Source organism: Micropterus dolomieu, linkage group LG21, assembly GCF_021292245.1.
Source record: "Micropterus dolomieu isolate WLL.071019.BEF.003 ecotype Adirondacks linkage group LG21, ASM2129224v1, whole genome shotgun sequence".
In the NCBI taxonomy this organism is placed as follows: Eukaryota; Metazoa; Chordata; class Actinopteri; order Centrarchiformes; family Centrarchidae; genus Micropterus; species Micropterus dolomieu.
Window position 1 is genome coordinate 31,663,798 of NC_060170.1, and position 13,811 is coordinate 31,677,608.

General features: G+C 41.3%; 1 protein-coding gene across 1 annotated transcript in view; it reads left to right on the forward strand.

The window, feature by feature from the left end:
* Positions 1-269: 269 nt before the first annotated feature.
* htr7c (5-hydroxytryptamine (serotonin) receptor 7c) overlaps positions 270-13,811 on the forward strand; it is a 27,162-nt gene continuing 13,620 nt past the window's right edge. The window contains exon 1 of the mRNA XM_046035340.1: positions 270-808. Within this exon, the coding sequence (XP_045891296.1) occupies positions 342-808 (467 nt within the window). The 5' untranslated portion in view covers positions 270-341. The remainder of the gene's footprint in view (positions 809-13,811) is intronic.

Sequence of the window (13,811 nt, forward strand, 5' to 3'; positions counted from 1 at the left end):
CCCCAAATAGTCCATATTTGTCAGGTTAGTGCACTGAAACACAAATATTTCGGGAGCAGCTATGTTTAGATACTGTAACTTTTTTAATTTGTTTTTCATAGTTTTGGAGTAGAAGTCATTTTTCCACCTAGAGATGGAGCACGCACTTCTTCAGGCGGATCATTCTGCGGTCAAAAACCCTAGTGAGTTGTTGGCAGCTCTGATGTGGTGCAGCTGCAACAGCCTCGATCTAAAACCGCTGGACAGGAGCCGAGAGCAGGTTACACATATCCAAATATGCGCGTAATTGGAGTGCAGCGGCGAGGCGTCCCTTGCATCCCTGCCGAGATAACGTTGTCGTGATGTTCAATACTTCGGGAATTGAGCTCACTTTTAACAAGAAAGAGGATATTTCCGAAGTTAGCAATGGCACTCTGCAGCTTATGTACAACGTACTCGTCACCATCAGCCCCACAACCATGTGGAACGAGTCGTGCGGAGAGCAGCTGCTGGATTTCGGGCGCCCGGAGAAGATCATCATCGGGGTGATGTTGGCGATCATCACGGCGGTTACCGTTATGGGAAACACGCTGGTGGTGATCGCAGTGTGTGTGGTGAAGAAACTAAGGCAACCTTCAAACTACCTTCTTGTATCCCTAGCAGTGGCGGACCTGTCAGTGGCCATAGTAGTGATGCCTTTTGTGATAGTGACAGACCTCACCGGGGGCAAGTGGCTTTTTGGGGAAGTGTTCTGCAACATCTTCATCGGCATGGATGTCATGTGCTGCACCGCCTCCATCATGACCCTGTGTGTTATCAGCGTCGATAGGTAAGTTTCCAAAGTTAGAAACTGAAGCAGCTTTGATATGGAAGAATTTGTAGTGGCACCAAAATTACGCATACAGTGCGTCCATGCGTTTAAAATGACACGGAGAAGACAAATATACAGACTCCTATAAGCTGCTCTGAATCACTTAAGCGCACTGAAGGCAGGCAATAGTTCAAGTGCCAAGTAATGAGACGCATGAAATAACTGGGCGTTTTTGCGCAACAGAATGGCATTTAAATGAAATGATTATCTGTACGGTTGAAACAACTGAACCAGAAAATGAATACGCTGACTATAATTAATTTACAGCCCGCTAAATTAATTTGCTTGACCGGACCATGGGCAGCGTTTCCTGTAATTATGTATTTAGGATCAGCGCCCATTGACATCACAGCTGCTGTGACTCTGACACATGATTTACATCGTCCTTCCTTTCTGTTAAGGGCGCACAGGTTGCGCCTGTTCTCTGAACAGTGCATTGGGTAAAGTTCCCCTCTGAAATACATACACTACAATAGCCTATGAGGTTTACCACCCCGGTGTTTTGCGTCAACACATTGTTCATAAATTATTCATGAAAGTTGGATTCCAAATGTGAGTTGCTTTAAATTCCACATTAAATTTGAGTAAAGTGAAGCCTGAGCACCCATCTGCGTCTCAGGTAAGCTACAGGTCTTTGGAGTCGCTGCACATCATGCCAAGGCTGAGCCTCATAGCTTGTGACAAATGAGAGGTGTCCATTGCTCCCACTATAATCTGCAATGAAATAAAAATCAACTGATCGGTGTCACTGTTCTGCCTCAGTAACCATAATGAAGATGTAACCCACATCTGGTAAATTCACCTCTACATAAGCTAATTGTAGTATTGATGATCAGATTATTCCCTCCTGCTTGCCTATCAGACGTTATTACCTCAGTGCATTTCACCCAGAATCATACACATTATTCATGTGGATGCCACTGAGCACAGGGGACTTAAGGATACCCGAAGAGCTAGCGATATCACGGGAGAAACTGGATCACAGATATCATGCTGTGATACAGCTGACAGATGTGTGAATGCGTTTTGGGCTGGTTGCATAGAGGGTGACAAGATTAGTTGGGTAATGGTTGACAAGCCATTCAGGGGCTTAGTTTAGAGGTCACAGAGGTCACAATGATTACTGAAGATGGAAGGACAGTTTTTGATTATTAAGTCATCCGTGGCCACTCACTCCCCAGTCAGGTCATGAGCTGGCCTCTTCAGTCAGTATGTGACCAATTACACATCGTTCGGCTACATTCTCCTATTGCAACTCTACAAGGAGGAAATCATCTAAATTTAATAGATCTTACCTGAGTAGAAATAAACAATGTCAATGTGTTAAAACCAGGCTTCTCTCAGTGGCTCAGTGGAGTAGAAGTGGGAGGGTGAAAAAACCTGCACTGTCGGTTCTCATGGCCATTGTCTGTGATTAGAGAGGGGAACTGCTCACAGTATATACTCAGAAAGGACACCCACCTGTGAGCGAGGATGTCTGAAAAGGCAGAGTAGGTGATAGAATCTGTTACTGTGAAATCAAAGCGTGCACACCCACCAAACCACACCATTCTAGAGGAACTTTTCCATGTCTTCCTGCGTTTTATCGACCACAAGACTAACTAAGAATATAAAAGAATGGGATGTTAGTTTGGGATTATTTTCATCTCCACACAAGCTGTATGGCGGCTCTGTAAACTGTTTGTGCTGATCTCCATGAAAACAGTTTTAATGAAACAATGCAGAATGTGTTTGGCATATCATTCACAATGGGAATCAAATTCATTAGGATGGGAATTGCCAATTAGACACACGATTAGCTGTAATTAGGGTTCACTCACTTGCATTTAGGATTTCCAAGGACGTGTAGGGAGTGGTGCAAGAAAGGATCAGGATAAAACAGGTTTGTTTATGCAGGTTCAGTGCTACAGCACAAGGGGATATTGATTGTCTCTCAGAGCCTCTTTAGGTTTACAGGTGGGATGCTACACTGTATATGCCAGTATGCACAATGTGCTGCCAGAGGAGTGGTCCCTAGTGTATGGGGCCAGTGAATTTACGATCCTGCAAGGACGTGACAGACTTAAATGGATGCTCTCAGAGAGACAACTGTCGTCCTTGAGGAATACAGTATCAGATATTCACCATCTGCTCAACACGAGTCTAATCAACCACATAGGGTTCAAGAGGGAAAAATTAGTTGATGACCTCCACTATATAAAATAAAATAGAGATTTAAAAAACTCCTGATTCAAATTGATGCAGAAAAGCGTGAGAGATCGTTAGGTCCGATAGCTTGCTATTGAGCAAAATAAGCCTTTTTTCTCAGACTAAGTAAGTAAGTCCTCACTGTGACAAGTAAACTGAACATGATGTGTGAGAGTAGTGCGCCTTGAATATTGCAGAACCTGCTTAAAGGCATTTGTCATTTTGATTTTTGTTGATATTCCAATTTAGTGGTGCATGTTTATAGAGACATGTGAAATTAACCAAATTACTACAAATCATACTCATAGGTCTGGTCACTTGGCCCACTTGATAATCCAGCTTTGGTCTAATTCTACAGTCTCATTGCGTTTTGCCTGGATTTGCACATACATTCATTTTGAGGTAAAATTGTGCCTTTTATAGACATTTTAAATCTAGTTTAGGTAACACAGGAACTAGCAAGAGACAGCAAGTATCCATCTGAAAAAATCCCTCCCCTCACTTCAGGCCTCCCTCCAAAACACATTTTCATTAACAATGAGTGCACACAAGTAGGCAGGTAATTTTTTTCATTTATTTTTGAATCAGAGCATTTGATGTATTGATGGCTGTCGGGATGTTAAGGCAATTTCACCAAATATAATAATAAATGCTTCTGAAATAAAATGCCTATACCCTACCTTTAAATATTTAAACAAATGTTTAAAGACATTTTAAAAGACTGTTAATACTTTCTGAACAGTAAGTCTAAACAGGTGACGGAGGTTCAGCAAGAAATTATGTGTTTCCTGTCTTGGCAAACTATGTGGGAAAATAATAAATCACTGTGGTTAAGGGGCTTGAAGCAGTTTTAATCTTCTCACACTGGCATACAGTATCATCTGGATTAGGGGAGGGAAAACAATCTGCAATGGCCCAATACACCCCAAAGTATTAAAGAGAAAGATATCATGGCAAAATCTCCCTTGGTTGACAAATGCAGATCGTCTTTGCACCCAGCCCTACTTAATATGTATTAAGTTTGTATTATTAATTATGTATTATCCATTACTCTTAAATAATAAACCAAATAATGTCCAACTATTGCCTCTTTCCTCCCCCCTGCTTAAAAAATCATCTTCTCTAGCAATAACCTCCCTGTATAAAATTTTGTTTAGTAACTGTTGTCACCCAATAACAGCAAGACTTGAAGAAAAGGTCACTTGTCCTGCAGTCTGTGTCACATCAAAATAACTGCAGAATACTCTTCAGTGATATTGATTTTCTACTGTATGTGCAAATACTGATATATGGCTGTGAAGGCCATGCTTATGGATGAGTACCCATTCATCCAGCTTCTTTAAGTGGCAGTTCAACTCTGTTAGGTTCATTGAACGTAGCATACACAGCAGAAGAGTCCAGTCTGAGTGTTGGGAAGTGAATAAAGGAGAAGTTATAAACCCAAGGCCATCTGTCTAAATGAATAGAGGTCCGCTCTTTATGGGATAAGATATCCCAGCATGCACTTTCAGCAGAGGCTTAGCTGCTTTCATGCACATTTCCCTAAAAAGTTAGTATCTCTTTTGGCTACAGTCAGTTTTTACCTTCACTGAGAGTAATATGTTGTATGTTCAATAATTCAAACGTGAAATATGAATGATTTATTCACAACAGTGGGTGGAGAGGGTAGTCCTTTTCTGGAGTTCCTCAGACATCTAAGAAAAGACAGTGCTAAAGAAAAGGAGGAGGAATCATATAGCAAGAGACAGACGCTAGTTAAATTTGCAGCAAATCAAACAGAGCCTGGCTTAACTATCGGTGAACTTGTGGAAGATGTGTTGGGATGTAGGTCAAGAAAAAATCTCACATAACTGCAGTTAAGTAAACTTTTCCACCAAGGTTCAGACTAAAGAAAATACAGTGTGGGTGTGATCACAGCCGTAAGCGTCTGCAGGGGATTTGAGGGTGGAAATCATGCTAGCTAGGCCCTTAGATGGCAGCAGGATTAGCTACAGTCTTCACATCCTTTCTGCCAACTCGTGTGTCAATGACGAGCCGAGTTAACACACAGCTCCCACATCGACCCGCCCTCCATATCTGATAATGTTTCTGTGAGGCTTGCACGTAAATTTGTCCCAGGAGAGACAGCGCTTGCTTAGTGCAAACGTCAACCTGCAGCAGCAGACACAGATGACTTGACCTAGCTGACGCATCCTCAGGTAATGTGATGTGACGCCTAAGCTCCACTCTCTCAGGCGCTATTCACTTCCCACTTGTCGGCCACCTCGCCGAAATGTGGAGGATTGGACATCTCCTGCTAGGCCAGTGCGATCAGATCAAAGGCTGTTCATGCTTATAAAGGAATGCTAAATCGGGACAGAAAGTGTGTTGCGGTACTAAATAGGATGTTACGCCGAATTTTAAAATCCTGTGATCACATCCAGTTTACAGAGGGTGCTACATTTCTGAGGTTTCAAAAGACGCATTTAATATTACAAGCTACTACAGCTGTTTCATACAGAGAAGACAAACCACTCATCTTTAAAGAGGAAACATTATTTAAATTTAAAACCCATCACTGCCCCATATCCTGTAAACAAGCACTTCTCCTAAAGCAAAACTGCTGTCAATGAAAATATTTCAGAACACCATTAAATAAAAATGCTGGGAGAAGGCATTTGGCAAGTTAATCATTGATAAGTGCTGCTTGTACTATCAACTGCAGCTCAGCTTCCGTACTGTTAGGTTGTCTGTTTGACTTTTATTACAGGAGCACATGGAGTGAGAGAGGAATTATTTGCTGATCATGTGATGAAATGGAGGGGGGGGGGGGGGGGTTAGAGTTGCCACAGAGAGTCATGAGTTGCAAAGATTTTTAAATTTGAGATTTGGAGCAATTTATCTTGTATAACATAAGCAACCGTTATTTGATGACTTCTCGTTGCTTCATTAGAAAAACAACTATATTTAGCTCTGGCTTGTTGACAAATCTACAGCAGGTCCAGCAGGTCCAGCATGGGCTCAGCGTGGTATGCTGCATTGGAGCCATATGGAAATTACCATATTTAGCGGATTTCATCTTGTTTAGGTTTCAAGATTGTTATTATGGTATATGCAGTGGGAAGCAGGGTGATGCAATGGATGAGAGGCATGTGCTCTTTCTACCTCCTGATGATACTTGAAATGAAAAGTTAAAGAAAATAAAATTACCAACAACATACGCAATGTTTCTGCATCCAAGTGTTCTTTTTTTAAATCAATGATATATACACAATTAGATAAGCCATAGTTATGGTTATAGCAATAGCTGTTGGAGATATTCTGCCTGGATGTCTGGACTAACATTGCCATCCTTACAGCCACACCAGCATGTCTGAAGCTTGCTCTGCAGTTGACTTCAAGTTATGTGAAATACACAGAATAGTTTATATTTTTTAACCTCTTGTAGCTCGTGGAGAGCTTTGTAGGACACTATGAGGGCACTCCAAAGTGAATTGAAGGTTAAGGGGGAGAAGTCAAAGTACTATGAGAGGCATAAAGGCTGGCGCTTGCCCTTACGACGCACTAGGTTAGAATTTATGGTAGAGAAAAATAATATTTGAAACTACCACATGTGTTTAAACTGCACAGAGATTCATGCTTGACTGAGACACGGTGTGTGATTTGATTTAGTGTGTTGATTTATTCTGTAGGGAGCCACTTAAATCAGATTTGAAAACATAACTAATCAGTGAGCCCTTGAACCAGATCCAGCTCTACATCATATTTGAATAGTAGTAGTGGTATTGATGGATCCAAGACTAAAATGAAAATATACAGCCAAAGTGCTTTCACAAAAGGATAATTAGGTTATGAAGGGGGTTATTTTGGGCTGCTGTGTTATTTTGAATAATTTGCATGTTCCTTCTTTTGGGTACAAAAAACATCTGCCTTGATATTTTTGTTTAACTTACTTGAAGTGAAATTATGCACAGATAGAGTTTTTTTTTATCCTAGAATTGACAAAAACAAAAAGCCTGGGTTGCCCAACTTTCATACGTCAGCAGCAGTACTGTTGCGCAACGCTTTCATGTGCAATTTGACACGATGGGTTAGTAACCAGTCCACAGATAGAGATCTGATTTTTATTTTTCTATTCCTGGCTTGTCACCATAAATTTAACAAGCAATCTCCCAGGAAGAAAAGGGCAAAGTGCTGAGTGACTTTAGTGTGGCATAAATCATGCTTTGTGTTTGGCATAACAAAGGTGGAGTCCATTATTCATCAAGATTGAACAAAGGGCCAACAAGCATTTACCAAGCAGTTAGATAATGGGTTTCCTGTTGATGCAGCTGAGAGACCGCAAACATATACACACACGCTCACGCTCACATCATGTTGTGGATTGCAAATAATGTGGTTTGAACATAGCATTTTGCTGCTGTTGCAGAATATCTAGGTTTGGCATTTGCTTCATCTGTGCACATGAACTGAATATGTATACGGTCCATTAAATAACAGGGTAGTGTGAATCATCCTATAAATGATTACTAAGAAGTTAGCTTTTGTAAACCAGCAACAAATCGTGCATCCATTTTTATTTATGGTTAAAGGCAGCATAAACTCTAAGTGTCTCTTTATTTGCGCTTATTCTGTTATGCTGCCAAAGGCAACAGCTTTTAAAAGCAATCCCTCTCGATATGAAGACGTTCATCTCATTGCCTCATATTTCTTTCTGTCACTCTTTATATATGTACTATCAATCTACTGTAGTTGTCAGTTAATTCTAAACTCATTATCCAAAAGTATTGCATGATGGAAAATGTTTGTTGGATGTAGTTCAATGTGACTTTATTGCTGAAATTCCTCTTCTTACACAGGTCAGGTAGATGCTAAGAAGTTGATTGCCGATTTAACCCCCAGCACTGAACAGAGTTTGTATTCCAGCTGTGAAATAGAAAGTTATGGCAACCCATCACTGCCAAACTGCCCTTGAGCAAGACACTGAACCATAGGACTGACCACTAACTAGGTCACTGCACTGTAGGCAGCCCTGCACTCTTTGAAATGCCTGAGGGTGCATGCGGCAGACTGTGAATATGGAATTTCCAGTCAAAATCAACATCAAACATAATCCAGCACATTAACATTTGAGATTGAAGTTTCATTCTTGATCTGCGTAAAACAGCGGTTTGTCTATTTGTGGGCTGTTTTTGAGCTTTCGATTATAATCACACTTGAAGGGGTCAGAAAATTAGAAAACTGAGCAGACAGTAGCTCAGTCCGTAAGGACTTTGCTCGGGAACCGGAGGGTCGCCAGATCGAGTTCCAGCTTGGATCACAGTGTGCACTGGTGGCTGGAGAGGTGTCAGTTCACCTCCTGAGTACTGCCGAAGGGGGCCTTGAGCAAGCCCCTGAACCCCCAACTGCTCCGGGCAGCCACGCTGAGTGGCTGCTCCGTCACTCTGACATCTCTCCGTGCGTTGTTGTTTGTACGTGTATTTCAGACTGTGTGTATGCTAATATCAATAATAACACCAGATTAATTTGGGTGGATTAATAAAGTGTATCTAAATCTACAATTCAACTGGTCAAACTCCAGCTGACTAGGAAGCACACTACTCAGTCCATTAATACTTACATTTTCTCGGACAGTTCACTCCTCACAAATTTGCCGGTACTCTTTTCTGTATCAGGTTCTTGGGGCAATTCATAACGGCCCTAAATAAAGTGCATTATCCATGGGGCGCTTCGTTACGCTCACCTGTTCAGGGATTTAACGAAAGAACAAAATGTACAAGTACCAAGTGTTAGGAGGACTGTGTGTGTGGGTGTTGGGGGGGGCGGTGGTACTGGCACTTTTTTCCCCACTTCAAGCACTGACACTACCAAGGGACCTTGCGATTAGAAATTTTTGTTAGTTGTAGCAGCACCTACGTTGTAGCAGGAACGACAGACGTCGCCATCCCTAGAGCGTATGCGACTAGCGTTGGTAAAAGATATTAGCTTCCTAGCTCGGAACATTTTGACAGATTTGTTGGGTTTTGTGGGTGTGTCTCTGTCTGTGAAGATGTACTCAAGGAGCGGCCCCAGTGAGGCAAGAGAGTGTGTTCTATATTTACTGTACTATTGCTCTATGCCACACGTTCGAAACTGTGAATCACAAGTTCTTTTCTTCAGCCCAATTGATAAAACATATTGTAGTGTATGTGAATGTGGAGCCAATGATCTGGCAGGCACAGATGGATGATTTTAGTGTCCCTTAATCTCCCCAAAATCTGGTGTAGAGACTCTCAGATGAATGATTTTAAGCCACCAGGCAAGTGCTATTTAGATAAAATATACTGTAGCTGTTCAGAATAATACACCTTCATTTATTTTGTAAGCTCATTGCATTGTTTAGCATTCTTACTAGATTGACAGTTTCTTACCTATCATTACGTGCACTGCCCTGGCAACACAACGGTGACCTTTATTTCACTGGATCAGTATTATCAGTATTATTACCCTGTTGTCCCAGCTGTGTTTGCTCACCTATAATGGCATTTTGTTTGTCTATCTTTCAAATTTGCCTGCGTGAAGATGAATCCTGGAAATGTTCATATGTGATACGATGCATTTAAATGTGCTTTGCCAGTAGAAAGAGGCTGAATAACGGAAGAATTATTTTCTCCCTCCCGCTGCTCATAAGCAAGATAAACAGCAGTAAAATTGCTCTTCTAATGAATATTCCTGTCATCCGTTATACTTTTGTCTGGTTAGTGCATATTGTGCTCAGACAGGAACACAGATTCCATCTTCATATCTAATGTTCTCTAATGTATGTCCTCTGGTGCAAAATCAAATTATTTTCAATTTATTTTATTTTCCTGCAAAACATTAATATCAGTCCAGCTGATGTAAGCAGTAAAGCTGCTCTCATCCTCTTTGGTTTATATTATTATGTGTGGCCCAGCAGAACATACAGTATTATTAAAATACTACTTAATTGATTTATAGGTTGCTTATTTTACCTATATTAAAATGACACATCTTGCTGAAGACTGAAGGCATACTGTAGATGCAATTAATCATTTTAGAAGATCACAAAAGTCCTCAAATCACCTGGAGAGCACTCAATATGCTTATAATTATTTACACTTCTACATGTGAAAGAACACCTGTACATATCTGCTTCTTGAATGATGTTAGATTTCTTTGTCAGTGTCATACAAGCTAATATTTAAACATAGTAATGATGCAACTCTTGCAACAATAAAGGTAAATCTATAGGGAGAGACCTTAGACACACACTTCAACAACATGGCAACTCAAAGGCCTTTACATTAGAGATAAAAATGCTGAAAAGATATGACTGTAGAAGTATGTTAAAGATCTATGACATTATTCAGGCAGATGAATGCCATTTTGCTCTATGGAAATGAAAACTGAGTCAATCATTGGTTCATTATTTCTTGTAGTGTTATGTTGTATCTGCCTTTTGACGAGAGGTTCAAAAGATGCGCTTTGTAATGATACTCAGGGATACAGAAGCAAACTCGTATCATCAGCAATATCATTAAATCTTGTTACATTGATGAGGAAAAAACTTGACAATGATTTTAGGGCGTTCCTTAGTCTATTTCTGGACAGATAAATTGCAATCAGGAATAATGACACTAGAAACATTTTGAAAGGTGGAAGAGGTTTATTTTAATTGAAGTATGCATTTAATTATTGTGGAATTTTGTGTACTATGCATGAATTTTACAGATTGGATTTAGGGATTTTGGGCTGTTTTTCCATGATTGTCGTTATGTTTTGACTCTCAATCAAAATGGATATGGGACATATGAAACTGAAGAGTTACATCACGGAGGCTCATATTTTCTATGTGTGTGCACAGGATGAATTCTGGGCATAAAACGCCACAGTGGAACAGGTATCAGTGGCATTCTCTCTCTATTCTTTTTTAAATATCTGTGATATTTTCATGTCCCAAAAATAAAAGGTCAGTAATAGAAGTAATAGTCCTCAACATTTGCCTTTATGCTACATGGTGGTGTCTAGTGACTCAGGAACAAGTTGGATACAGCTCCTCCTCACTGTCCTTTTCCATTTGCCAAGACACGAAATGATGACATATAATGGGCCACGCAGCTACTTCAGCTATACTAACTGCTGGCGATATGCCAAATTAGAAGAAAGTGAGTCTGCTGAAAAGAGGAGCTGCCTGTGGTATCCTTGGTAACTAAAATGTTTTTTTCTTAAAGGTCAGAAGTAAAACGGGAGGAAGTGGAGAATTAGATTCCTCCCCCACATCTGAGAGTTCCTCTATCGCTTATTTAGTTTTCGAGGTGTCCTCTGAGAGAGCCAGTGCACTCTGTGACAGAACCAAAGGGAAGGTGACAAAGATGGAGGGGCTCTTCACACTCGCTCTTTCACATCATCATGACAGGAAAAAGAGAGAAAGATGGACTTACTGCAACATACTTATTCACCTTCCACTAACAGACTTTAGTCATTGTATAATAATGAAGAGAGAGTGTTAGCACGCTCATTAATATTTGATTGAGCATTTTGGGATCTCACTAAATGAGTTTGCAGATTTGAGGCTGTTAGTGGGATGTTGACCGCAGTGAATGTACATTTTACTGGGCAGTAATAGCACTTCCCATGCCACATTACACACAAATGAAAGACTGACTGTGGCAGTGGCATGCATGCACATATTTAATTTTCTTGGTAGAAAGAGAGGTCTGCAGAGGCTTTGTAGCTGCATGACAAATCTGGTCACCATGGTTTTTATCATAATGAAAGTCCATTAAAGAATTGACAAGCAGCAAAAAATGACTAAATGCATAACTAGCAGGCACTGATCCACTCTGAATGGTGTGAAAAGGTACACCGACAAGAGTGGCGACACAGGAAAGTGTCTTGTTCAGTTTAGCTTGTCTCATTGCTACTGAAAAACATTCTGGCCCACATTCAGGAAATAGTGCACACTACATGCAACACCACCCAAAAGACCAGGGCCGTTTTTTTTACTCCTACTTTTAAACTTGAGAATAAAAGCAAGTTATCAAATGTCTTAAAGCTAAGAATCACTCTTACTCTCCCAAGTGGTTAGGAGTTGCCAGTAGGGGCTTGTGATGGCGCTGGGGAGACAGAGACATGCGCAAATATTTCAGGAGAGGAATAATGTTTCTGAATTATTTGACGACGCGCAGTTAATAAGACGGGGTGGGACAGCACAGGCATAAGTTTTGTGAGTTGGTGAGGGACGTCATCTCACCACAGACTTCACACAGCAATAAGTTTTCAGCTAAATTTAAGGTGGTGATGACGCTTTGTTTATTTTGCACAGGACAAACGCAGCAATGCTGATGATTTTGGCCCGTCACAACCATCAATAAGCCGAACTGTCACGGTGACGTGGATGTCGAGTTGGCCGACTTCTCCAGATATTTGGCATGCTAAATATCTGGCAGACGTCGACGATGTGATAGTGATGTGTCAGGGAGCCGTTTTGATGCGTCGCTGAGTAGTTCACACGTAACGACTGCCGACCGCAAATCAACCGCTGATTTACCGCCGATTTACCGCCAATCACAGTCTGACGGTCGTCGAGCGGGAAATCGTGCTAAAAATCGTGTAGTGCGAACTAGGCTTAAGGCTATGCTGGCGCTGTCCGACCCCGTCTAATTAAGTGTGTGTCGTCTGATAATTCAGAAACATTCTTCCTCTCCTGAAATATTTATGCATGTCTCCACAGCGCCATCACAAGCCCCTACTGGCAACTCCTAAACACTTGAGTATAACTGGGAGAGTAAGAGTGATTCTTAGCTTCAAGAAATTTGATAACTTGGTTTCATTCTTAAGTTTGAAAGAAGGAGTAAATTTCATGAATTCTGAGCACTTAAGACTAAAATGGCACTTTAAGAAGCTTGATAAATAACGGCCCACAGACACAAAGTACTAAAAGTTTTTGTTGACTGATGAGCTCCCTAACAGTTCTGGTCAAACAAACAAACAAACAAAAAAAATCAAGCCTCTTTGTTGTTATCCATATGTAAATTTTGCTTTAACCTCATTATTTTGCTTTACATACGTTATTTATAGGTGAGGGCATGATAATTAAGGTAGCATCTGCTCCAGAATATTAACTAGAAGAAACAGTAAGTTATACAACCTGACCGGTTGACCGGTCAAAAACCCGGTCAAAAACCTCCGCTTCCCGACGTAGGATCCTGAAGGAGGCTGTGCTCAGACGCTCCGTTGGCCGTCTCTACCCTGCACCGTCGGGTAGTCCTTCTCTCAGGTCTGTTACTGCTACTCCAACACAACACTCAACAGCTCACACACTCCATCCTCAGTCCGCACGCAGTGTTGAAGCAGATTCTGCTCAGTCCTGCTCTGGAACCACACAACCAGCATCTCCTCGTCCTCTTTTCTCCCCAACCACACTAATAATTGGTGACTCCATAACCAGAAACCTCCGTTTCTTTAACGCTACCACTCGCTGCTTCCCCGGTGCCACCACAGCTGACATTTTAAAAAAACTCCAGGACCTGATGCCGTCGCTCCCGTCCTCCATCACAAGAGTGATAGTCCATGTGGGAACAAATGACACAGCTCTTCAGCAGTCTGAGCTGACAAAATTTGATTTTAACCGTCTTCTTAACTTTTTAAAGCAGTATGGAAAGTCCGTTTTTATCTCTGGTCCCATTCCCACAGTTGGTCGCGGTGCTGGCCGCTTCAGTAGACTCCTTGGCCTCCACGACTGGCTCCAGTCCGCCTGCAGGGCTCACGGTGTGTTTTATGTGGATAATTTTAA